Raw genomic sequence first — 27822 nt, forward strand, 5'->3', positions numbered from 1 at the left:
AGCAGAGCCCCATGTTTAATATTTTCCTCAGGGGCAGGAACCTAGCTGTTCATTGATGTAGCGAATCAAAAGAGGTGATCCTGTGCACTGCAGAGGAGGGGGCCCATGAAAAAATGATACATAGATTGGACTTGAGTGGTGCCTTGCTACAGGTGGACTAATCTCTTTCAGATTGACTGTTTTGCAGTGTTGAAAATGGTAGCTTATAATACTTGTGATATTTTCTATTGGGATTGATAGATTTTCCAAGCACAAAATGCAATTTTAGTCTTGTTTAGAAGATTCAGCCCTGCAGTGCATCATGAGAATGTAGGTGCTTACATTAAGCAGCAGCACAGAGGAAATATATAGGTCTCCCTCAATCAGCCGCAGTTCTGAAACACTCCCATTCCACACACAAAGGTGAGTTTTTTCTTTGCAAGCGGTTAGATCAGTGTGATTGGCAGCCAACTTTAAAAGGGGAGAATGAATTACAACCATCACTTGCCCTTAAAGGACAGCAGGAAAACAGCCAGACAACATCGATGCCCCCTACAATGCAACATCAGCCAGGACTTGGGGCTCAGTGGGCAATGGAGCAGACAGGATGGCAGTGCGTTGAAACTGTTGTAGGAATATCATTCCATTGGTCAAAAAAGACTCCCACGTTGATAGGTGCATCAACAAGTTGGCAACAAAGGCTAGTCCGCAGGTGCGGAAAGGGGAAACGATATCCTGGTGGTTTTCTCCAAGGGAAAACAACCCAAAATTAAAATTTACCTGCAATTCACTGAGCACAAATACACCTTGGAAAACTTGCCGCCTACACTAACTAGTGTGATCACTTGTGCAAATTATTGCCAAAGGAAAAAACTTGCAGCTTAATTACGACTCAATTTGAATTCCAAAAATCTGATGGATGTTCCTGTATTCCAAATTGTCATTTGAGGGACAGAAACTTTAAAAAAAAAGTAGACATGATAAATGGAATATCTTGAACTTTCAACAGTAATATTGTGTTTGCCTAATTTCACCCTCACTGCCTAAGGTTCTTACTGGAGTCCAGGTGCCTTGCTGCACATGCAAGAGCCTGGCCAGGGGGTTTGCACGAGGAGAATCGACTTGGGAGAGCATTACAATTGAGCCCAATGCTGTCCTCACCTGGACATTCACAAGTGCTCTTCCCAGTAACTGTCACTATGTAGCAACGGGGCGCCATGAATTTCTTGATGCCTTCTCTCCACTTTCTAACCTACAGATCTGAAGGCCGATGTCTACCCTGTCGAGTTCAAATTAAAATTTTGTGCAAGGAGAAAGAATAAAATGATACAGTAGCTTCAATTAATTTTCTTTTTAATTAACATAATTTGAAATGATGAACTTAAAAGTAAAAGTAGACTGGACCAAGGACCAGATGTCAAATACAGGATCCTCTGGCCTCAGTACCACAGCTAGTGGTTTCCTCTACAGTTGGGTTTAAATAAAAACCTCAAAATGTTATCCCATGTTGAATTCATTAATACTGGGTCACGGGAAAAGCTGAGCGTGTGTGAAGTCAAGAGATCACTACAGGCAAATTTCACAGTCTGGTGCAACTTCTTAGCTTTGCGTTCAGGGCAAGTTTGTAACAGAACTCGGAGGTGAGCAGTCTTCAAGCCGCATTCCAGATAAAAGCCTCTTAATTGTGGCATTTGGGAGCATGTGCCTTATCACCCTCTCCCTCCAGATTCAAGGTTTTCTCTGTCCAAGTGCAAATTGCTACCATTTCTCAAAATTTGAGAGCCACATAAACGCTATTCCTGTATTATAAGTCTGTTGCAAATAGCTTTGGCATTAATCTGTTCCAGTTTGAAGCTTGAATGTGCAACTGGAAAAAAAGAATAGTTAGCAGGACAATAAACTCGGCTGTGGGAATCCCCGACACTGCAAACTCTTCAAATACCCCAATATATGGTGGTTTGCATCACTCAAAATGTAATTAGAGCAAACACTGAATTATAGCCATCCATAGGTAAGTAAATGTATATGTCATGTTGCCACAGTCCCAGAGGGCCATAGGCTGCTCTCCCCTTCGAGAGCTGACTGGTGGTGATTTAACCTGAGGGTCACCACACCTCAGGCGAGGAGCAAGGCTGAGAAGGCGGGCCATTCATGAATAACCTCACCCAAAACGGGAATTGAACTTGCGCTGTTGGCGTCGCTCCGCATCACAACCCAGCCCCGGCCATCTATTCAATATCCTGCAAACTCAAATTCTTTAAATTATAAATTTCTAAAATGCTCATGACATGTGCTGTTAATGAGTACTGGAACACTGCCAATTTTGCCATTCTGCTAACCTTATCTCTGCTACACATCCAAAGTAAGCTGATCGGATCTAATTCATTTCTGTGCTGCTCTTTCTGGGTTTCCTAGACTCCGTCTTCCTCAGCCTCTTGGTCACATGGGTTCAGATTGTACAAACACACCCTCTCTGCTACCCTCTCTGCCATCTCTCTGTCTCCACTGCCAGATTCTTCTCTGACATCCAGTCCAAGACATTCAACTTATCCAAACCTTACTAGACAGGGGCCATTTTAGGGGTAGCATTTCTGCCTCTGAATCAGGTCATGGGATCATCTGCATTATTTCTCTTTTGTGTTACGGGATCCTTTGGGATGCAGAGGCAAAGGGTTTAGACACACAGTAACTTAGGACACCAAGGTGGCGAGCAATGTTCAGCTTGAGATAGTGTTTGGGGAGAGTGGTGCAAGATCAATATACAAGACATGGCAGAGCGTAACGATGGCTTCAGTGTCCCCAACGTTTAAACGTGTGGAAATTGCTGACATCCAAGATCGGATGTCAGATAAGAAGTTTGCCAGTCGACTGACTGTGAGAGATGTTGGCGAGGTGGACACAAGTGTGATCGTACAAGCTGACCCCATGTGGTCAAGGGGCAGCATGTACCTGAGGAAGAGGCAGTCCAGGATAGATCACTGGCAAACCCCGAAACTTTAACATAATCCAGGCTAACACTTCAGTGCAGCACCGAGGAGGCGGTGCACTGTCAGAAGAAGGTGGTGATGACGTGGTCATGTCACTGGACAACTAATAACGAGGCCCAGGCTAACATTCTGGGGAACACAGGTTCAACTCCCATGATGGCAGCAGGTGGAATTTAAATTCAATCTGGAATCAAGAGCTAGTCTCTGTAATGGTGACCATGAAACTATCGATCGTCATAAAACCCATTTGGTTCACAAACGTCCTTTAGGGAAAGAAATTGGTCATCTTTACTCAGCCTGGCCTACATGTGACGTCAGAGCCACAGCAATGTGGTCAGCTCTTAGCTGCCCTCTGAAATGGCCTGGCAAGCCATTCAGTTGATGGGCAGTCTTGCCAATGATGTCTGCATCCCTTAAAAGAAATTGCCATCTTTCGACTGAAATATTGAGCCCCTTCCACTGTCCCCTACGTTGGCTGATTGCCTGGCGATGTTTTCCTACTTTGAAAAAGTTATATAAATGCAAATTGTCATCGTTATGGGGAAGGGTCGCTTCTCTATGCTTACTGCGAAATTTCACTTTTCAAGTATTTAACCAATTCCCTTTTGAAAGATACGACAAACTACCTCCCATGACCTTTCAGGCAGCGCATACCAGATCATAACTCATGATTATAAATCTTGTTTTCGATGTTTCTCTGGTTACCATCAAACCTGTCAATGGAGAGGGTTTCTCTTTATTTAACTTCCATCATTTAAAAAACTTCTACTAAATCGTCCTTTAAATCATCTCTGCTTTAACGAGATTAACTCTAGCTTCTCTAGAATCACAGAAAGTTTACGGCACAGGAGGCACGGACCACCCAGCCTAATCCCACTCTCCAGCCCATTTGGTGTGCTGTCCTGCAGCATTTCAGGTGCATATCCGGACACCTTCTGAATGAGATGAGCTTCCATGCCTCTACGACTCTTTCTGTCAGTGAGTTCCAGGCCCCCATCACCCTCTGGATGAAAACACTTTTCCTCATCTCCCCTCTAATCCTTCTACTAATCATTTTAAAATCATTGCCCCTGGTCCTCTCTCTCTGCTAAGGTCATTAGGCCCTTCTCATTCACCCTATCCAGAACCCTCACCATTTTGTACATCTCAATCAAATCTCCCCTCAGCCTCCTCTGTACCAAGGAGGAAAAACCCCAGCCTACCCAATTTCTCCTCGTCGCTGCAATTTTCCAGTCCTGGCAACGTTCTTGCAAATGTCCTCTGTACCCTCTCTACCATCCCTCTATATAACTGAGGTCCCTCATCCTTGGTATTATTGTATAACTTTGCTAAAACTCCTTGACCCTCCCACTCCATTCTTCCTAAAGTGTGACTGGAATTGGACAATAATTCAGACAGCAAGGAACACTTACAATATCATGGAGACTATCACGGGTTCAGGATTTCCCAATGTGTTTTAAAGCCATGACATTATTTTGAGGCGCTGTTAAATTTGCAATGTCGGAAACTTAACTGCCGATTGGAAAATAACATAACATACTGTGACAACATCAGATATTGATTGAGGGATAAATATTGGCCAGGAAATCAGACTGAACTTCCGTGCTCTTTGAGATGTCATGAAATATTTTACCTGAGGAGGGAGCAGACTGGGACCTCAGTTTATGTCTCTTCCAAATGACTGCACCTCTGATAGTGCTGTACTTCCTCAATAGGTCACTCCAGCCTTGATTAAGATTTTGAAGTGTGACATGAACCCATAAACTTTTGATTCATTGAACCAAGGCTGGCATTCCAGCTGAAGCAAAGCAGCAGCTTGTAAAAGGTACAGCATAACATTGGTGCTTTTGCACAACATGCCTCTATTTATGAAGCCAATTAAAAAAAAAACAGCTCAGCAATGAATGACGCTGATGGGCTGCACTGATTTAGCAAATTAAACTCCAAACGTAATCTTGTGCACATATGGGGACTCCTGAGCATGGTCTCCTCCCGAACTCTGTCTCAGCAGTTGGGACCTGAATACGTGGTGTGTCCCCAGAGAGCAGTGCTTGCACTCCATATCCAACAAACAAACACCCCACTAAGGATGGCTTTACTGCCGCTTAGTTTGGAGATTCCTGGCTCCCGTGTGCATCAGACACTCTCAGCTGCGACAGGAAAAAAGAATTTGGTTCCACAACAACAAAATGACCCACTTACATTGAAGATGAATTTCCCAATGTTTGTTTTTTTTAAAATTTAGATTACCCAATTATTATTTTTTTCCAATTAAGGGGCAATTTAGCGTGTCCAATCCACCTACTCTGCACATTTTTGGGTTGTGGGGGCGAAACCCACGCAGACACGGGGAAAATGTGCAAACTCCACACGGACAGTGACCCAGAGCCGGGATCGAACCTGGGACCTCAGCGCCGTGAGGCGGTTGTGCTAACCACTAGGCCACCGTACTGCCCTGAATTTCCCAATGTTAACGATAAAAAATCTTTGTTCTATTTTGCAGTTTTTCCAACCAATTCGTCTCTCTTCTCTTTGATCATGATGTCAAGAAAAAGTTTGTTCCTGCATCCCCCCCCCCCCCCCCCCCCCCCCCCAATTCAATTAATTTTCTCTTAGTCGGTTAGCTCTCTGCAAATAAATTAATCTAGCTCTATCCTTTCAGTCTGCCTCAAATAGTTTAATCTGCGGTCCTGATCTAGTCACTCCATTGTGGGAAATTAAAATTCATTGTTAAAGTGTCTCACTGCATCGCCGACCTATTATGCTGCGTCAAAAAACCTATTTGATGCCAAGGGCTTGAAGAAGCATTAAAAAAAAGGTCTGCTGTCACTCATTCTAGATTAAGGGTTATTACTGTCGGGTGAAGAAGCCGATTTATACCTGCCGATTTATAGGTGAAATGGCATAGTAAAATATCGCAATTCTTGGCACATGGAAAAATCATTTGTGATATTACCAGATGTAATACTTAATTTATTATATGCATTATCTTCACATGCTGCTGTTACCCTGGAGCCCAGACCTGAAGACAATACTCTAGCTGAGGCCTAACCAGTGATCTTTAAAGTTTTAACATAATTTCCATGCTTTAGTACTCAGTGCCTCTACTTGTAAAGCAGAGCACCCATTCGGCTGTTTTTTAAAAGCAACAATTTATCCGTGAACGAGGCAGTTTATAAGCAGCAAGTTGAATGCGTCTGGATTTTTTTTTTATATTTGTCAAAAATGTCCAGTGAAAGCACAGGTAACTTGCTGCAAGTTATATCACTTGGGCACATGTTGCACTGTAATGGATTGGAGCCCCAATAGGAGACACTAAGAGAGCTCAGGATGCTTGCGACTTCCCATGCTGTGTGGGCTCAAACCAGGGACAATGCCATTCATCTTACGGTCATGCAGTTCCACTTAACCAGTTGAGGCAGAATAACCAACGAAACAAAAAGAATAAAATTACCAAAGCCTGCAAAGTTAATTGAACGTTACAGAATATGTTCCCATGGTTTCAAAGTGAACAATCAGCTCACCATTAATATTCAGGGGTGGAAAATTGTACGAGAGAGAGTTTTCATACCAGATTCTTTGGGACTTTTTCGACCACAACTGTACAAATTTTGTTGCCGAGGCCTTTGGGCTGTCCATTGGCACTTGCCAAGGGTCTGTTTTATGTCACTACAAGTTTCAAATCTCACACAGCCCTGTGCTGCATTATGTGAATAACATGGAGGATGCTTGAATATAGATGGCAACGAGCCTGAATGTTATCACAGTCAGGTCCTATTGAAACACATTTTCCACCCTTGAATGTCATTCATGTAAGAATTACAGAATAAGTGGCCTCCTACTGTTTTGTTAAGATAGCAAAAAGCATTAGTAAGTTTTTTTTGTGCCTTTGACAGACTCAGGCTGCAAAGAGTTTTTAGAAATTAGATTTTCTTTGGGATTTTGGGGTTATTTACCTGAGCGACCCCTGTGACAGTTAGTGCTACCCCCTCTGCGGTCTCTACATCCTCACACTTGGGCTGAAGCGTCATAATCTCAAGGGAAATCCTGTGAAAAACGTAAAACACTCGCAAATTCCAGGTCACATGACAGGCCTCATGCCCCACTTCCTTTTTAATTCCAATCTTTTCATCGCTCACCTTTGAAGCCCAACTAGAGATACTGTACCGGGCTCGAAAACAAAGCCAAGCTAAATAATTAGCATCAAAGAAAGATCATCGCATGGGTCTTGAGATCGTCACGGTGTGGGTGATCCCACTTAGTTAGAACTCCTTCTGAAGAAATTGCTGCACCAACCATTTTATGCAATAAAGTAATACATACAAAGAAATAATCTACTTTAAAGAACACACAAACGTGGCTTATAATTTGGGCCACTCAATAATTCGTAACATCAAGTCAATCCCCATAACCTGGTGCGGAAGACAGCAACATTTCTTCAGAAAGGAGTTCTGTTTGTCATCATTGCAATAGATGCATTTCATAATTCGAAGACCTGATAAATCCTGATGAAATCTGTGGCTGTCCATTTGAGAAATGCAACCCATGATCAATGCCCAGAACAGCTCATTCCGAAGGGCATTAGACATTCCTGTCCTTCTGATGTGGAGGTGGCAGGGGAACAAACGCACTAAAGGTGCACCCATTTTGGTCTTTCCTTCACTGAAATTTAAAACAGTCTGTCCCTTCCAACCTTTTTCTTCCCTCTTCATTTGGTTTACTCCATTTCCTTGCTGAGCAATACCCACAGAGCTACAGACCATGCCACTTGGCCGTGATGCTGGGGGGAGTAAAGCGGTGAAGGTGCTGCATTAGAGGTCAACATTCAGTTGCTGCTGGGGAGGAAAGGGGCAAGGAGGGAGGGAGTGGGTGGATTGAGGTAATGGGGCAAAGAGGGAGGGGGTAGAAAAAAAGAGAGACAATCATACGAGCAAGGTTAAGATCAAGTTACCTGTGCGACCCCTGTAACATATACAGGGACCCCCTCAATGGTTTCTATATCCTCACACTGACAGACGACGGTCATGATCTCCAGAGGTAGTCTATGCAGCAGGTTAGCGTTTTGAGGGGGGGTGGGGGAAGGAGGTGGGACAGCACATATTCAGTCAGAGCAATTATCATAACAAAGCATGAGAAATCCAACTCCCAGAGACATTAAGTAAATCATTCCATGTTTTGCTATGTGTGGTCGAAGTGATTTAACCCTTTGAGAACTGCTATAGCAATTTGGCAGCCCAATACATCACTCATTTTCCCTGCACAGCAGGGATAATTTGCTTTTGGTTTGCTGTGTCTGCAGTAAAGTCCGCTGGAGATTCCACTTGCGAGCTGTAATTCCAGTAATATTGGGAATCAAGTGTCTTGGAGTTTGGGGTGCATGATTTACACACTTGTGACTCTTCGCTTCCTAAAACCAAACTAGAAAGCCCATTAAATCAGTTTTACAATCACTATATCCAGAGTCAGAAGCATTTGACAGCTGCAAAAGGCTTCCAGTTAGATGATCTACTTTGACATGCGAGGCACCCTGAAAGCTTTTGGATGGCATTTTATTTTAGAAAACATCAAATAACATCAAAGAGTTGGAGGTGAGATCTGCTTTCCTGAAACTCCCCGACTGAAGACAAGACGCTGTCTGTGCTTATGGTGACCTTCCTACTTCAATGATAGGGACACTGGAGGATGTAGGCTTCGGGTTCCGAGTGTCCTGTTACGAGGATGTAAGTAAAACGCTGATGGGTCCGCTATATTTAAGCTAACAGCCCATTAGCAGCAAGAAATATTTAAAATCGGGAGTACACAATCATCAAGTGGTGTGAAGCCATGAGCAGTTTGAGAAAAGAAATCAGTGGATCTTGTGCCCTCTTCCACACATCAGCTCCCCCATTCCCCTGAAGGACGCCTGCCAGCCCCCTGCTTGAGCTATTGGCTTTTTCAAAACGGATTCATTAATAGGATGTGGGCATCACTGACAAGGTCGATATTTATTGCCGGTCCCCAATTGCCACCTTCTTGCAACGCTGCAGTTCGTGTTGAAGGTGCTCCCATGGTGCTGTTAGGCAGTACCAGTGATGATGAAGTAACGGTGACCTATTTCGGAATCAAGATGCTATGAGATTTGGAGAGGCATTTAGAGGTAGTGGCATTCCCACAGATCTACAGCCGACGTCTTTCGAATTGGTGGAGGTCATGGGTTTGGGAAGTGCTGTCAAGGGAAGCATTGGGAAGTTTCTGCAATGCAATATGTAGATCACATACACTGCGGCCATTCAGTGTTGGTTAAGGAGGAAGCGAATGTTTAAGATGGGCAATTCAGAACTCTCGAGTGGTGAGCTCCAATAGTGAGGGGTTGGCTGACATCGGCAGTGAGGCTGCACCCAATACTAGCCTCCTGCATATTCTTCCAGCAAAGGGTCTCAAATCAGGAAGGAAGCCCTGTTGGTGATGAACAAATGACTGCCGTGAATATAAGATGGTGGTGGTGATGGCACCAAGCACGTCTTCATGCAAAGGATGGGGGCAATCTGGACCTCTCCCCTCACAAAATAAGCTGCCAAGTGAAAATTTAAAACTTGAGGTTGATAGATATTAGGGAGGCAAGGGTTTGAAGGGATTCGGAATCAAGGTGGGTAAATAAGATTACGGTATAGATCAGTGATGATCTAATTGAATGGCACAGCAAACTAAAGTGGCTGATTGTTCCACTCCAATTCAAAGTTTTGTTACATTGTGAGCCACTTAATAATAATCTTTATCACAAATAGGCTTACATTAACATTTCAATTAAGTTACTGTGACGGCAGCACGGTGGCACAGTGGTTAGCATTGCTGCCTACGGCGCTGAGGACCCGGGTTCAAATCCCAGCCCTGGGTCACTGTCCGTGTGGAGTTTGCACATTCTCCCCGTGTTTGCGTGGGTTTCGCCCCCACAACCCAAAGATGTGCAGGATAGGTAGATTGGCCACTCTAAATTGCCACTTAATTGGAAAAAAATAATTGGGTAATCTAAATTTAAAAAAAAAGTTACTGTGAAAAGCCCCTAGTCGCCACATTCCGGCGCCTGTTCGGGTACACAGAGGAGAATTCAGAATGTCCAATTCACCTAACCAGCACGTCTTTCGGGACTTGTGGGAGGAAACCGGGGGAAACCCACGCAGACACGGGGAGAATGTGCAGACTCCGCACGGACAGTGACCCAAGCTGGGAATCGAATCCGGGTCCTGTGAAGCAACAGTGCTAACCACTTCGCTACCGGGGACTTAAGCCCCAGCGATAATAAAAAAAAGTATAAAACATTTAAACAAAAAGATTCCTGCTGGATCTGCAGCCACCCTTAATTTGAGGTGGGACATAACTAAATCCACCATTTATGGCAGCCACTAGGTGGCAAGTCACAATGGCAGCAAGGGTTGGTTCTCAAATATTCTCTTACTCCCACATGGGGAGGGCTGGCAGAGAGATTGCCTCTCTTAGCCAGCCAGTCAATACTGGAAACTAACCACGATGAAAGATTGCAAACAAGGACTGTTTCCTGCCACTGGATTGCACATGCCAAAGGGAAGTACTGTACTTTGAGAGATTAAGAGGTCTGCGGCACATTGCAGTGTTACAGCAGGAGTTACTGTTGTGACACTGTAGGAATTGAACATTCAGTTTTCCATCCTCTTGTGTAAGCTCCCAGTTTGGAACATCTCACTTGGCACAAGTACAGCAATCCACAATTGGGTAAGTGATCGTACATGCCTTAATGCCTTGCAAAATATTTTCTCAGTTCTCTCCAACTACTACAGATTAAATGTTCTGCATTTCAATCCATATTTCATGCCCAGGATTACATTGCACTCACACTTCCTCAGCTTTTTAGGCCAGAGCACTGAATAAACAAAACACAGTCCAGCTCGATGAGTGTGTGTAAATGGCGCATAATAAAAATAATCGCGCAGGAAACAAGATACTATTTCTGTTATCAAACCAGGAATGTCTGATTCCAGCAGGTCAATAAAATGCTGGAATCTCCTCCCTCACATGAATGCGTCTCCCTGGAGATTTTTTTTTTTTAAATCAGTCTTCCCAAATCTAGAAAAAAGAATCATTGATGATATGGTTGCTGGGAATTCTAACAGCACCAGATTCTGCCAGGATTTGCCTTTAATTGCATTGTGGTTTGAAACTTTGGTAGCGATTTTTGGAATCAACTTGGGACAAGTCAGGAGTGTTCGGGCAAATTGAAGACTGGAGTAAGATCCAACTGACCCAAAACATCAAGGATTTTTTAAAAAAGCAAACTTTAGGTATTGATTGCAGGGTTAGTACTGTTGCTTCACAGCGCTAGGGTCCCAGGTTTGATTCCCGGCTTAGGTCACTGTCTGTGGGGAGTCTGCACGTTCACCCCATGTCTGCATGGGTTTCCTCCGGGTGCTCCGGTTTCCTCCCCCAAGACCCAAAAGAGGTGCTTGTTGGGTGAATTGGACATTCTGAATTCTCCCTCTGTGTACCCAAACAGGCGCCAGAATGTGCGACTAGGGGATTTTCACAGTAACTTCATTGCAGTGTTAATGTAAACCTATTTGTGACAATAATAAAGATTATTATTGATACTGATTGCAGGATTTGCAGGTTGGGTGGGGATGCTGGATGCGAGAGTGGGCCTAAGCGGGGTGCTGGTTCAGAAGGTCGATGCAGACTCAAAGGGCTGAATGGCCTCTTTCTGCACTGTAGCGATTCTATGATTCTAAGCAGAATATTTCCTGTGGCATTTTAACATCCATGGCCTGTGAACAATGAATCAAGTGTTGTACTACATCATGGTTATTCCACTTTCAAAGGGAGCCCTGTTCCTTCAAAGCCATTGAAGACTTGATCAGAATAAGAGAGGTGTGCAAGACCTCTTAAATCATGAGCAATGGAATATATGACACCTCCACACCTTTTCTTCCTTTCCCCTGTTTCAGTTTCAGCAGTCAGCAAAGTTAGATGGTAAAATAATCAGTATATATTTTTTGAAAAGGACACAAGAGCACAACCAATATGGATGGAACCCGTGAAGTGTGTGTTAGAAGTATTTTACATGAAATAATGGGTAGTTGGCAGGGCTGACATGATTAAGGCGTTCAGCTGAGGCCATAAACGAAGGGTGGAGCTGGCAGAATTCACAGGCAGCACATGATCATCTAGACTTCAACTCTCACCGCAGTTTAGCATTTTAGCTTACACCCTGTGAGATTTTAATCTACTTTTAATTAAATAATTCTTGTGGAATTTTCTTAGGTATTGGGTTGCGTGGCTGGAGCATTGTGAAACCGAAGCCAGTTCCACATATGCTGAAGTATAACCCACCTATTTTTGTGGCTACTCTTCTCAAGCTTCACACCATTTGATATTCTGCGTTGATGAATGGAATGATTGTGTTTTGGAATGTAAAAATACGCAGAGCAATGATTGCATACGCCAGCAGAAATTGTTATTTAATCGCACAGTATGGGTTCACTCGAATTGTGATAATCCCCCAAATCATCCTTGGATGTTTTCTAGATTTCACAGCTGTCTTGTTTCAGCAGTTTTTATAATTATTATTTTTTTTCAAGTACCTGGAGTTACAGGAATGAAATACAATTTTCTTTGGATTTGAAGGATATCATGAAACAGTCAAGAATTTACATAACTTATTAGGGACCAGCAATTTTAAAGCGTAACCTACAATATTGCGGGATGACTGCTTCCGGAAGTCATTCTGTAGCATTTCCAAGTTGGAACATAAAAGGATGTAATTAAAGAAACACACCCCTCTTGACATCACAAAGATGGTTTGTGATCAGGAGGAATTGAGATTTTCACTTCCTCAGCCCAGAGACATGAAGATCAAATGATTGGCAGATCAGTCATGGGTTTTTCCTGTTCAGTAAAGTTTGACACTCAGCTCCAGAGTGAGCTCTTTACAAATCGGATTTTAAGTAACCTACTGCCCTGTAAAGTCAATCAGGGCTCCATGTTGCTTAGCTATCCCAGTCCATTTGTTCAATAAAATACCACAGCAATCTAGCATCCATCAATATTGATCAGGCAGTCTCAACAAATGCATCCTACTTCAAAAATGCATCAAGCAAACCTTCCAGCAGCTTCTACAACTATCTAGAATTACCTATTACATAGAACATAGAACAGTACAGGCCAGGCCTGTCTAAGAGTCGCTTAAATGTCCCTAATGACTCTGACTCCACCACCTCTGCTGGCAGTGCATTCCACACACCCAGCACTCTGTGTAAAGAACCTACCTCTGACATCTCTCCTACACCTTCCTTCAGTCACCTTAAAATTATGTCCCCTCGTGACAACCATTTCCACCCTGGGGAAAAGTCTCTAGTTATCCACTCTATCCATGCCTCTCATAACCTTGTACACCTCTACCAAGTCACCTCTCTGTCTTCTTTGCTCCAGTGAGAAAAGCCCCAGCTCCCTCAACCTTTCTTCATGCCCTCCAGTCCAGGCAGCACCCTGGTAAATCTCCTCTGTACCCTCTCCAAAGCATCCACATCCTTCCTATAATGAGGCGACCAGAACTGGACACAATATTCCAAGTGTGGTCTAACTAGAGTTTTATAAAGCTGCAACAAAACCTTGCAGCTCTTAAACTCAATCCCTCTGTTAATGAAAGCCAACAAACCATACGCCTTCTTAACTACCCTGTCAACCTGGGTGGCAACTTTGAGGGATCTATGTACGTGGACCCCAAGATCCCTCTGTTCCTCCACACTTCCAAGAATCCTGCCTTTGCATTCAGCATTTGACCTCCCAAAATGAATCACTTCACATTTATCAAGGTTGAACTCCATCTGCCACTTCTTAGCCCAGCTCTGCATCCTGTCAATGTCCTGCTGTAACCCACAACAGCCCTAGACACTATCTACAACTCCCCCAACCTTCGTGTCATCGGCAAACTTACTAACCCACCCTTCCACTTCCTCGTCCAAGTCATTTAGAAAAACCACAAAGAGCAGAGGTCCCAGAACAGATCCTTGCGGGACACCACTGGTCACTTACATGTAACACAAACACCTTTACCATTCATGATTAAGGAGATCCTGGTCACAACTGGCAGATTTAATTTTGCATTGTCCCCAATGAAAATTCAATGCATTTCAGTCGAGTGCAGTTCCTGGTGCTTGAGAGTGATTATGCCACTCCTTAAACAGATCACCGCAGGATGGAATTAGTATTTTCAGTCGGAAAGCTCTGCTTGGTGTCAACAAGGTAACAAATGACCACACCAAGATTGAAACAAGTTGACATTTTTCTTTTTGCATTATGTTATCATTGAAGGAGATCCTGCGGAGCAGTGAGTAGTGGCCAAGCAAAGTGCGCTCATAACGTGGACAAACAGGTTGCTTATCAGCCAGTAAACCTTTTCAGGGCATCTGATGGAAGGCTGCAAGTGCAGGAGTGTTTCGTGGTCAACCACACTGTAGAAATCATCGACCACTCACTGCAATACTTTGCCAAACATAACCATGAACTAATGCAATGGATCAACATAAAAGAGGCATTGAGGTCTCCAGTACAGTTGAGTGCAGTGTGAAACACCCTCCAGTCATATTATACATGTCTCAGAGAAAGACTGGTCATTTTTTCTGACTGAATTATAGGAATAAGGAATTGGGTTGAAAATTTCCAAACTCAATTTTGCAAAGACAGCCTTCACACTACTCGCAAGTGGTTGGATTCAAGACCAGCTATCTGGAACAAAAGGAATGCTTTGACCGTGTCCGTCCACCATCAGTACAACTGTTTCACATTACCTGCACTCCCACATGGTGTACAGCTCAATAGCACATGGACACTCAGCATCGCTGCTGTGAATGATGTACACAGAACAGCTAATATTTTGCTGCCGGATTATCGAAATGACGTGGAGATTTGGGACATTCCGGAGCAATGCATTTCTCTGATGTACCTTGTCCATTCTGAATCACGAGCTATAATTATCTTTGAACAAAGCAGTGATCAACAAGTCAAAGCAGAAAAGCAGGTGTGGCTTGGGTCCCACTCACACAGGAGAAGAAAAGCAACACAACAAAAAAAGGAAAGATACACGCCTTCGGCCATCAGCCTATTCAGCATTCCAGCGTTTGCAGATTTCAAGGCAGAATAACTTGTACCTAAATTCAACACGTGCCCCTCTGACCTCTGTTCGGAGTCCCTCCTTTTGATTTTCCTTTGTTGCCATTTCTTTTATTTTATTACTTTTGGCCCGTGGACCAATAATTGGAATGGGTCTTCAAGCAGAGGACTCAAGCTGAGACAGCCTGTTACTCCGGACAGTGTGTTCCACGTTTTGTATTTTGGAGAGGAGAAAGCAGACTCGCCGGCAGTAAGTGAATCTTAAGAACCAGCTTCGGAGGAAGTCGGTTTGATTGGCCGGCTACAACCTGTGGGTCGGCCAGGGACAATATTCTGGCTGACAACAGTCAATTCCTGCGTGATGCTTCCGCGAGAGCTGGGCAGAAGTCATTAGACCTTGAAAGCAGAAGGAACAATCTCTCTCGCTGCTGAAGTAAAGAACTGCTTTAATGTTCCAAAACAAGAGAGGGCCTCGGACATCTTTGATATATTTTTGAAATGATCTTGAACCTACAGAGAGCAGACAACTTTGCCAGAGAAAACCAACTCTTACCTGGAAGGAACTGAAACAAAAGCTTGAACCCCTGAAAGACATTAACTGGAAGCCAACCGAGTCTATCAGAGATCCTTTATCCGTTTGTGTTATGATTATTTTCTTCCCTCTCCACCACCCTTCATTGGGCCTGGGGGGGGCTTCGCAGAGGTGGGCCTGCAGGCAGAGGTCCCTGTGGGTATGTGCGGGTGTGTGTGTGTGTGGGTGGGCAGGAATGTGGGCGGATGTGGGTGTGGCCTTTATAGATCAAAATACAAGTTTGATTGTGAAATCCGAAAAAGCAATTAATAACTGCGACTGAATAGTTAGAAATTGCGGAGTTGTTGGGAAATGTGCAAACACAACAATGCCCCTGTAAGATTAAATGTGTTGTAATTAGAATTGCAAGAGCTACATTATCCAACTCCCAGGCTGCAATTATTCTGATTTCACACCTATTCTATATTGTGGGAATTGACTAAATAAAAATGCCGAGCTCCCTCGTCAACTGGTTAAATAAGCTTTGTGATGTAGTACCAAGGCATTGAGGTACAAAGTTTGATTTCCGAGTCTGCTGAGTTAATGAATACAGGTTTGGGAAACAAATTGCCATTGGAGGTGTATTTGGTATGCTATGTTCCTCCAGTTACATTGCAGCAAAAGTTCTCAAACTTCTTCATTCAGGTCCAAAGACATCGGCAGTCCTATCACACCTGCTTTCACAGGTGTGAACATCGAATCAGATATATGGGAAGAATGGAGCTGCTTTTTAATGAGACACCAAGGGGGTGATGCCTGGTTCAAAGCTGGGAAGCTTCAGTCTCACGTCAGGCTCCACGTTCAGCCGGTTCCTCGTCTTTTCAGCCCGGCGGTGTTGAAGATCCGATCTCGCATTATGTATTGTTAGGACCAGCAGCAGGTGCTCCAGAGCTGCAGCAGCGAATCCAGGATGCTCAGACTGTACGTGGAGTCAAAGTCCATCAAACCTTTCTGGTCAAATACCAGCTTCAGTAGGGCAGCACGGTGGCCTAGTGGTTAGCACAACCGCCTCACGGCGCTGAGGTCCCAGGTTCGATCCCGGCTCTGGGTCACTGTCCGTGTGGAGTTTGCACGTTCTCCCCGTGTCTGTGTGGGTTGCGCCCCCACAACCCTAAAATGTGCAGAGTAGGCGGATTGGCCACGCTAAATTGCCCCTTAATTGGAAAAAATAATTGGCTAATCTAAATTTAAAAAAAAAATACCAGCTTCAGTGACTTGCATTTACATTAGAGAAACTGTACTACGACATTGTGATAGTCAGAAGATTGGACAGAACATAAACAACAGCAAAGAATGACTAACAGATTAATAAAGAGGGAGAAATTAAGAATACGAGAGAAAGCTAGCTACAAATCTAAATACTGGCGATAGTTTCTGCGGCTATTCAAAAATGAAAAATAGCAAAGTGAAGTTGGCCCTTTAGAGAGTCTGAGGAACTATTTAATGGAAAATAAGGAAATGGCGGATGAACTGAACAAATATCTTGCGTCCGAGATGGGGAGAAACTCTAGAACTGAGAGGAGGAGGAACTACTTCTCGCAGAGGGTGGTGAATTTGTGGAACTCGCTGACCCATAGTGCGGTGGAATCGGGGTCATTGAATGGTTTCAAGAAAGAGATAGACATATTTCTGATTTTAAAAAGCGGGATAAAGGGATATGGGAATCAGGTGGGGAGGTTTATTTGAGATCAGGAAGGTGTTGAAGATCCGATCAGTTATGATCTGATTGAATGGCGGAGCAGGCTCGAAGAGCTGAATTGCCAACTTCTACTCCTAATTCCTATGTTCCTATGTCTGTCTTCATTGCAGAGAATACGGATAACATCCCAGAAATAAGCGTGAATCAAGAGGTGAGAGGGAAGAACTTAAAACAATCACAATCACCATGGAAAGAATACTGAGAAAATGATTAGAACTAACAGTTGCCAAGTCCCCAGATGCTGATGGACTTCACCCGAGGATCTTAAAAGAAGTCGTTGTCAAAATAGTCGGTGCATTGTTTCAATTTGCCAAAATTTCCCATATTCAGATTGGACAATAACAAATGTGACTCCTTTAATCAATAAAGGAGGATTTTGTGGTGACGTTTGCACAAAACAATCGGAGTACTGAAGTACAGCACGATCACGCTGGGAGAGAACCACATCAGAGGGACTTCTGAAGTAGTTCTCTCCGAGCAATGTTGGAAGAATAAACAATCATCCTGTACCCGAGTCTCCCAAGATCATTTTGTACAAACGTTATCAGAACAATTTGGCGTGGTCAGCAGGATTCAAATGTGCACAGAGAAACCCCCCCTTTAATTAACAACTGTATGGGTGTGGTCAGTTTAGCAAGCCTTCTATGAAAGTTGAGCAATAACTAAATAATCCCAAAATGTATCTAATCCCTCACATGTCTACAAGTCTTCCATTCTTTCTATAACCTTTTTTAGGCTGTGGGGAAATTCCCGTTTGTCGTGCTATCATATAGCCCAAATATTGTACTACTTGTTTTTCTAGCTGAGCTTTCTTTGGACTAGCTTGGATTCCGGCTGCATCCAATAATCCACAGATATGAAACAGCACCCCAGTGTTCTTTAGCGGTTTCTGAGGTAACCAGCAGATCTACATACCACATTAATGTAGCATGAGTTGTCAGCAAATTCAGGTCCATAATTGAAATGGCTGCTCCAGTGTCTATTGACATACTGTATACCAGCTCCCCAATAGCACGTCAACAAATATACAGGGATGTTCAAAAGATCGGCACCACCTATTCTTATCAGCTAAATCCTGGAAAAGTTTCAAGGCTTCATCCTTGTATGGGGTGTCTGCCTTGTGTCTATTTCCGAGGATTATCTTGGCCCCTGACTTTCCCATCCCCTTCCTTCCAGAAATCGTTCCCGGGGTGTCCAAGCTTCCTGCAATTTGCACAACGTATCCCCTTCCGTGGAGCCCTACCGTCCCCGGACACATTTCGCTCCTTTTCTATAGCTGAAACATTCCCTCCTTGGGGGTCACTGCTGCTTATTTTCAAATATATTCGTTCAGAGCTTGGCCAGCATTTAATGCCCATCCCTAATTGCCCTTGAACTGAGTGGTTTGCTCGGCCATTTTAAAGGGCATTTAAGAGTCAACCACATTGCTGAGGGTCTGGAGTCACATGGTGGCCAGACCAGGTAAGGATGGCAGATTTCCTTCCCTAAAGGACATTAGTGAATCAAATGGGTTTTTACAACAATCAAGAACATTATTAGACTTTTAATTACAGATTTCACCATCTGCTGTGGAACATTACCCTGGATTACCAGTCCAGCGGCAGTACCAATGAACCACCACCTCCCCTACTGGTGTGACTTTATTTTCCTGACATTGAAATTCCGTAGCCCATCACATAATATCCATATAATTTCCACTCACCGAGAGACCCAACCAAATGGTCTTCTGATGCTCTGGACTGAACCCCTCCTTTAACATTTTCAAGGAAGTTTATTTGTCCCAGTCGAGACAATGGTCCCTGAAAACTGTATGTACGCCTCCTACTTTCACTCCACATAATTCATGACTGATTCACCCAATCTTTGGGCAACTGAAGTCATATATCCCCAGTTTATTTCACCTATTCCCAGGGCCTCTTTGACCTGTCACTCAAATCTCCTATGTAGGTCTGTGTCATTTCTCGACTCCATTTTACCTTTGCCAGGACAATTGCCCCCAAACATCCCATGGCTTTACCAAGATGTGCTTGTCCATAACGGTGCATTACATGGAAGTCCTGCAATTCCTGTAATTTAGTCCAGTATTCTGGATTGTTACGTCTCAGCAACTCGTTAAACAACATTTGTTTCTCTCCAGGGCTAAAGGGCATGCGTGTCCAATGCTGTACCAGAGTCTCTGGAGATCATTTCGTGCAAATGTCACCAGACATCTTTGGAACAACGAACACAATGTTCTGCATCCATGACTTTGTGTGTAAAGGTGTTTGCAGATCTGTAAACTGGCTGAGTACTGCTGTGGAAGTCCCTCTGATGTAGCCATCTCCCAGCATACGTTGGAAGAATAAACGATTGTGCTGTACCAGAGTCTCCGGAGATCATTTTGAGGAAGACAAAAGGCAGGAAATCCAAGGCCAGTTAGCTTAACATCTGTAACAGGGATAATGCTGGAATCTATTATTAATGAGGTTATAGCTGGGCACTGGGAAAAATCACAATGCAATCAGGCAGAATCAACCTGGTTTTGTTTTAAAAGGAAACCAAATTTAACTAATTTATTGAAGTTCTTTGAGGCAGTAATAAACAAAGTGGATAAAGGGGAACCTGAGAATGTGGTGGTACTTAAAATTTCCAGAAGGCATTTGAGAAAGTGTTACTATGGAAAATTAGCGCTCATAGTGTAGGGGGTAACATATTTGCATGGATAGAGGATTGTTTAGCTAACATGAAGCAGAGAATGCACATAAATGGGTCATTCCTGGTTGGCAGGATGTGACAATAGGCGTGCCACAGGGACCAGTGCAAGGGCCTCAACTATTTCCAATTTATCTGAATAATTTGGATGAAGGGGTCGAGTTTATGGTTGCTAAATTTGCTGATGACACAAAGATAGGTAGGAAAGTAAGTTGCAAAGAGGACATAAGAACGATAGAGATATAAATAGGTTAAGTGGGAAAGGATATAGCAAATGGAATACAATGTGGGAAAATGTAAACTGGTCTACTTTAGCAAGAAAAATTATTCAAATGGAGAGATTGTAGAACTCTTGAGGTGAAGAGGGATCTGGGTGTCCTGGTACATGAATCAAGAAAGGTTAGTTTGCAGGTACACCAAGTGATCAGTGCAGCATTTTCCAGCACTTGGTCCATAGCTTTGCATTCTATGGCATTTCAAATCGCCCCTTATCTTAAACCTATGCCCCTTGGTCATTGGCCCCTCTACTAAGGGGACAAATTCCTTCCTATCTACTCATGAAATGAAAATGAAAATCGCTTATCGTCACAAGTAGGCTTCAAAATAAGTTACTGTGAAAAGCCACAGTTCAGCGCCTGTTCGGGGAGGCTGGTACGGGAATTGAACCATGCTGCTGGCCTGCCTTGGTCCGCTTTGAAAGCCAGCTATTTAGCCCAGTGTGCTAAACCAGCCCCATACCATTGTCTCTCAGAATTTTGTACACCTCAATCTGGTGTAGGGGCTGGTTTGGCTCACCAGGCTAAATCGCTGGCTTTTAAAGCAGACCAAGCAGGCCAGCAGCATGGTTCGATTCCCGTACCAGCCTCCCCGGACAGGCGCTGGAATGTGGCAACTAGGGGCTTTTCACAGTAACTTCATTGAAGCCTACTCGTGACAATAAGCGATTTTCATTTCATTTCAGGTTCCACTCTCATCCTTTGCTCTTCGCCCCAGCCGTACCAATCTCTCGTCATAGCTGAAATGCCCCAGCCCAGGGGCATTCCTGAGTTTGCTGCTTTCTAGCTCTTCTTTAAAAAAACAAAAGTTCTTGTAACCATCCAGCAGAGGGCAGCAGAGCAGAGCTACTGATTGGCTGTTCCGGGGACATTTGCGTACGTGCAGCCTAATTTGAAGGTGTACCTGCGAAGGAGACCAGAGGAGTTTGAGTGAAGGCAAGCATCCAGCAGAGGGCAGCAGAGCAGAGCTACTGATTGGCTGTTCTGGGGAAATTTTCATACGTGCAGTGCGGTCAGCCTAATTTGAAGGTGGTTTGTGATGGGGCTGTTGTCAAGTGACAGTTAAACCTGAAACACTTAGTCAGTGTTTCCCCCCCTGCCTCCTCCTCTAACCAAAAAAAAAACCACGGTCGTTGGGAAGCGGGAGCAGGGGCCTGTCGTGAAGGTGAGTGAGTGCCTTTAAATTTGCTTACCTTTCAGCGGGAGCAGGGTTTGAGAGAATATCAGGTAAGCTCTTCCTTTCTTTTTCTTGTTTTTTAAAAAATCTAGAGGTGATGTCAGGGAAGGCAGTACAATGCTCCTCCTGCAGAATGTTTGAGGTGAGGGACGCCGTCAGTGTCCCTGCTGATTTCATCTGTGGGAAGTGCACCCAACTCCAGCTCCTCAAAAACTGTGTTAGGGAACTGGAGCTGGAGCTGGATGAACTTCGGATCATTCGGGAGGCAGAGGGGGTCATAGATAGAAGCTTCAGGGAGGTAGTTACGCCAAAGAATAAAGATAGATGGGTGACGGTGAGAGGGGCTGGGGGGAAGCAGTCAGTACAGGGATCCCCTGTGGTCGTTCCCCTTAGTAACAGGTATACCGCTTTGGATACTGTTGGGGGGGGGACGACTTACCAGGGGTCAGCCATGGGGTACAGGTCTCTGGCACAGAGTCTGTCCCTGTTGCTCAGAAGGGAAGGGGGGAAAGGAGTAGAACATTAGTCATTGGAGACTCCATGGTTAGGGGGATAGATAGGAGATTCTGTGGGAACGAGAGAGACTCGCGGTTGGTGTGTTGCCTCCCAGGTGCCAGGGTCCGCGATGTCTCAGATCGTGTTTTCGGGATCCTTAAGGGGGAGGGGGAGCAGCCCCAAGTCGTGGTCCACATAGGTACCAACGACATAGGTAGGAAAAGGGATAGGGATGTAAGGCAGGAATTCAGGGAGCTAGGGTGGAAACTTAGAGCTAGAACAAACAGAGTTATTATCTCTGGGTTGTTACCCGTGCCACGTGCTAGCGAGTCGAGGAATAGGGAGAGAGCAGTTGAACACGTGGCTGCAGGTATGGTGCAGGAGGGAGGGTTTCAGATTCCTGGACAATTGGGGCTCATTCTGGGGTAGGTGGGACCTCTACAAACGGTATGGTCTACACCAGGACCAGAGGGGTACTAATATCCTCGGGGGGAGGTTTGCTAATGCTCTTCGGGAGGGTTTAAACTAGTTCAGCAGGGGATTGGGAACCTGAATTGTAGCTCCAGTACACAAGAAGCTGAGAGTAGTGAGGTCACGAGTAAGGTTTCAAAGTTGCAGGAGTGTAGGAAGGAAGGTGGTCTAAAGTGCGTCTACTTCAATGCCAGGAGCATCCGGAATAAGGTGGGTGAGCTTGCGGCATGGGTTAGTACCTGGGACTTTGATGTTGTGGCCATTTCGGAGACATGGATAGAGCAGGGCGAGGAATGGTTGTTGCAGGTGCCGGGGTTTAGATATTTCAGTAAGTTCAGGGAAGGTGGTAAGGGAGGGGGAGGGGTGGCATTTTTAGTCAAGGACAGTATTAAGGTAGCTGAGAGGACATTTGATGAGGACTCGAATACTGAGGTAGTATGGGCTGAGTTAAGAAACAGGAAAGGAGAGGTCACCCTGTTAGGGCTTTTCTATAGGCCTCCGAAAAGTTCCAGAGATGTAGAGGGAAGGATTGCAAAGATGATTCTGGATAGGAGCGAAAATAACAGGGTAGTTGTTATGGGGGACTTTAACTTTCCAAATATTGACTGGAAACACTATAGTTCGAGTACTTTAGATGGATCCGTTTTCGTCCAATGTGTGCAGGAGGGTTTCCTGATGCAGTATGTAGATAGGCCAACAAGAGGTGAGGCCGTATTGGATTTGGTACTGGGTAATGAACCAGGACAGGTGTTAGATTTGGAGGTAGGTGAGCATTTTGGTGATAATGACCACAATTCGATTACGTTTACTTTAGAGATGAAACGGGATAGGTATAAACCGCAGGGCAAGAGTTATTGCTGGGGGAAAGGCAATTATGATGCGATGAGGCAAGACTTAGGATGCATCGCCTGGAGAGGAAAACTGCAGGGGATGGACACAATGGAAATGTGGAGCATGTTCAAGGAACAGCTACTGCGTGTCCTTGATAAGTATGTACCTGTTAGGCAGGGAGGAAGTGGTCGAGTGAGGGAACCATGGGTTACTAAAGCAGTTGAATCACTTGTCAAGAGGAAGAAGGAGGCTTATGTGAAGGTGAGACGGGATGGTTCAGTTGGGTCGCTTGAGAGTTACAAGTTAGCTAGGAAGGCTCTAAAGAGAGAGCTAAGAAGAGCCAGACGAGGACATGAGAAGTCTTTGGCAGGTAGGATCAAGGATAACCCTAAAGCTTTCTATAGATATGTCAGGAATAAAAGAATGACTAAGGTAAGAGTAGGGCCAGTCAAGGACAGTAGTGGGAAGTTGTGCGTAGAGTCCGAGGAGATAGGAGAGGTGCTAAATGAGTATTTTTCATCAGTATTTACACAGGAAAAAGACAAAGTTGTCGAGGAGAATACTGAGATACAGGCTACTAGACTAGAAGGGCTTGAGGTTCATAAGGAGGAGGTGTTAGCGATTCTGGAAAGTGTGAAAATAGATAAGTCCCTTGGGCCGGATGGGATTTATCCTAGGATTCTCTGGGAAGCTAGGGAGGAGATTGCTGAGCCTTTGGCTTTGATCTTTAAGTCATCTTTGTCTACAGGAATAGTGCCAGAAGACTGGAGGATAGCAAATGTTGTCACCTTGTACAAGAAAGGGAGTAGAGATAACCCCGGTAACTATAGGCCAGTGAGCCTTACTTCTGTTGTGGGAAAAGTCTTGGAAAGGTTTATAAGAGATAGGATGTATAATCATCTGCAAAGGAATAATTTGATTAGAGATAGTCAACATGGTTTTGTGAAGGGTAGGTCGTGCCTCACAAACCTCATTGAGTTCTTCGAGAAGGTGACCAAACAGGTGGATGAGGGTAAAGCAGTTGATGTGCTGTATATGGATTTCAGTAAAGCGTTTGATAAGGTTCCCCACGGTAGGCTATTGCAGAAGATACAGAGGCATGGGATTCAGGATGATTTAGCAGTTTGGATCAGAAATTGGCTAGCTGATAGAAGGCAAAGAGTGGTGGTTGATGGGAAATGCTCTGACTGGTGTCCAGTTACTAGTGGTGTGCCACAAGGATCTGTTTTGGGGCCGTTGCTGTTTGTCATTTTTATAAATGACCTGGAGGAGGGCGTAGAAGGATGGGTGAGTAAATTTGCAGATGACACTAAAGTCGGTGGAGTTGTGGACAGTGCAGAAGGATGTTACAAGTTACAGAGGGACATAGATAAGCTGCAGAGCTGGGCTGACAGGTGGCAAATGGAGTTTAATGCAGAAAAGTGTGAGGTGATTCATTTTGGAAGGAATAACAGAAAGGCAGAGTACTGGGCTAATGGTAAGATTCTTGGTAGTGTGGACGAGCAGAGAGATCTCGGTGTCCATGTCCATAGATCCCTGAAAGTTGCCACCCTGGTTGAGAGGGTTGTTAAGAAGGCGTACGGTGTGTTAGCTTTTATTGGTAGAGGAATTGAGTTTCGGAGCCATGAGGTCATGTTGCAGTTGTACAAAACTCTGGTGCGGCCGCATTTGGAGTATTGTGTGCAGTTCTGGTCGCCACATTATAGGAAGGATGTGGAAGCATTGTAAAGGGTACAGAGGAGATTTACCAGAATGTTGCCTGGTATGGAGGGAAGATCTTATGAGGGAAGGCTGAGGGACTTGAGGCTGTTTTTGTTAGAGAGGAGGTTAAGAGGTGACTTAATTGAGGCATACAAGATGATCAGAGGATTAGATAGGGTGGACAGTGAGAGCCTTTTTCCTCGGTTGGTGATGTCCAGCACGAGGGGACATAGCTTTAAATTGAGGGGAGATAGATATAGGACAGATGTCAGAGGTAGGTTCTTTACTCAGAGAGTAGTAAGGGCGTGGAATGCTCTGCCTGCAACAGTAGTGGACTCGCCAACACTAAACACATTCAAATGGTCAATGGATAGGCATATGGACGATAAGGGAATAGTGTAGAGGGACTTTAGAGGGGTTTCACAGGACGCAACATCGTGGGCCGAAGGGCCTGTACTGCGCTGTAATGTTCTATGTTCTATGAGGCTTTAGTATTGAGAGACTTAATTTTGTGTTAATGCTTGCTTCGAACTCTTGCAATATTATCTCCTCTGTCACCGTACCTTTCACATAACGGCAAGGTGGCTTGTCTACAGGGATGTGTAGCTTTGGTGTGTATGGCACAAAATAACCAGTTACCAAAATGACTTCTGAGACTAGGTATGTATGAACGTATGAATTGAGAACAAGAGTACTGGTCTCTCAAGCCAGCTCCGCCATTCAGCAAGATAACGGCTGACTCCTTGTTAGTCAAGAATCTAGCTACATCTGCCTTAAAAATATTAATTGGAGGGCAGCACGGTGGCGCAGTGGGTTAGCCCTGCAGCCTCACGGCGCTGAGGTCCCAGGTTCGATCCCGGCTCTGGGCCACTGTCCGTGTGGAGTTTGCACATTCTCCCCGTGTTTGCGTGGGTTTCGCCCCCACAGCACAAAGATGTGCAGGCTCGGTGGATTGGCCATGCTAAATTGTCCCTTAATTGGAAAAAATGAATTGGGTAATGTAAATTTTTAAAAAATAAATATTAATTGTCTCCCCCCCGCCCCCCTCTCTCTGGAGGAGAGCATTCCAAAGATTCACGATCCTCTCAGGAATCAGGAATACATTTGTCTTCATAGTATTAAAATATCATCAGGATCAAGTCCCATAATGTGGTATTCTCAGTTATCTAACCAATTTACACATGGCTAATGTATTAAAATTCTATTTGTCATAAACCGAATTCCTGATGAAGGTTTCCATCATACCCACTGTGCTCAAGGATCTTCTTTTTTAAAGTTAGTTACAGAAATGCAACATATTTGATGATGATCTAATAGGGTTATTTTGGGGATCGCTAAGTATTCAATTGCAAAGAGGTGCAGTGACCGTGGCATTTATATCATTCGGTTTCAGAGGTGCCAAGTTAGCAATGTGGAACATTAGAAATTGTATTATGTCTGGCCCAAAATTTAAATTGATGGTGGTAAATACAATAGGGTGAAAGGACTGGGATTGTTAGGATTGAAAGTTGTGTGCCAGATCACATGAATGACAGTAAGGGCAAAATCATAACGTTTGAGAACTGAAGTTTAACTTGCACTGATACAGGTTGTTTTAATATCAATAAACCTGCTGAATGGTCCCATTTATTCAAAGAGAGCCACAGTTTCATGGGACGTGACTCTATTCCCAACTATGCTGGAATAGCCTCGCGCGCCACTTCAAATTCAAAACAAGTACCCTTGAGGAATGCAGGGTGACCTCTCCCTCACTTGGAACCAAGAGTTGTTCTGGTGCCAACATTTAATCTACTTTTACTACAATGATCAGTGCTCGGAGAAGGCAGAGTGGCTCACTGTGATACGGCCGTGATTGCTAACAGTTGCTGTTTTAATCATGTCATCGTGGTGAAATAATGTTCAAAGACATGGCCCTTCTATCGCATAGAAGACAAAACAGCCGAGCATAACTAGCGGCAGCCAGATTGCAGCACAACTTGCAACAGGTCACCTGGTGAGCCATAACAGGGACTGCAGCTGGGGAGATCTGAGAAAGGATTGAAGAGAAGGAGGTTGACAGGAATTATATTTATTTTTTTGCTGTGTCTGTACTGCACAAACACTGCATCTCTTTTCAAAATGCGGCCAAGACGTAGCTGAACCTCACACTGATCTGAATGCTCTAAGGAGAGCACAGTGCATCCTCATCGATCGATGCTGAAACATTCCCACAGCTGGACAAAACCAACAGAGGGCACAAGCAATTGATGGCCATGTAAATCACTGCAGGTGCGATGCATGCGCTGCGCATATTGTGCAACACGGCACAGATTCTGCCGTCCAAGTAAATAGGTCAGAGCAATCTTAGAAACACAGACTGCATAGAACAGCGGAGACAAAACATGCACAGTTCTACAGGGAAGTGGAGGAATGAAGCCACCGGGGGGGGGGGGGGGGGGGGGGGGGGGGGGGGGGGAGAGAGAGAGGAGGAGGAGGAGGAGGAGGAGGAGAAGAGAGAGAGGGAGAGAGAGAGACGAGGAAAGAGGAGGAGAACAAGACATTTAATGTACATCTACACTGCCTGCTCTGCACAGTAATACTGTGATCCAGAAATCTAGATAAGGAGGAAACCGGAACAGGACAAAGTATCCCTCAGTAGAAGGTTTCCATGAGATTCACATGCAATAAAATGCACCATTAAAGCAGTCAGTTTGATGTGTTTAGTATTTTTTACAAGGTGGCTACTAGTTTCACAGAACATCGTGACTGCATTGCTTCCAAAGGGGAGCTTTTGTAACCACTTACTGATTATTGTGACATGATAATTATGAAGCAAGTGCACATGAAAATTG

The 27822-nt window shown here is 44.4% G+C and overlaps 1 protein-coding gene across 2 annotated transcripts in view; it reads right to left on the reverse strand.

Annotated features, from left to right (window-relative positions):
- LOC119975129 (flotillin-2) overlaps positions 1-27822 on the reverse strand; it is a 132532-nt gene that overhangs the window by 43538 nt on the left and 61172 nt on the right. Inside the window, exon 3 of one of the 2 annotated variants that reach the window (XM_038814693.1) lies at positions 7918-8008. In XM_038814693.1, the coding sequence (XP_038670621.1) occupies positions 7918-8008 (91 nt within the window). Of the gene's footprint in view, positions 1-6922; positions 7014-7917; positions 8009-27822 lie in introns of both variants that reach the window. The other variant, XM_038814690.1, reaches the window with a different exon arrangement.

The sequence above is a fragment of the Scyliorhinus canicula genome, chromosome 12 (assembly GCF_902713615.1).
Source record: "Scyliorhinus canicula chromosome 12, sScyCan1.1, whole genome shotgun sequence".
In the NCBI taxonomy this organism is placed as follows: domain Eukaryota; kingdom Metazoa; phylum Chordata; class Chondrichthyes; order Carcharhiniformes; family Scyliorhinidae; genus Scyliorhinus; species Scyliorhinus canicula.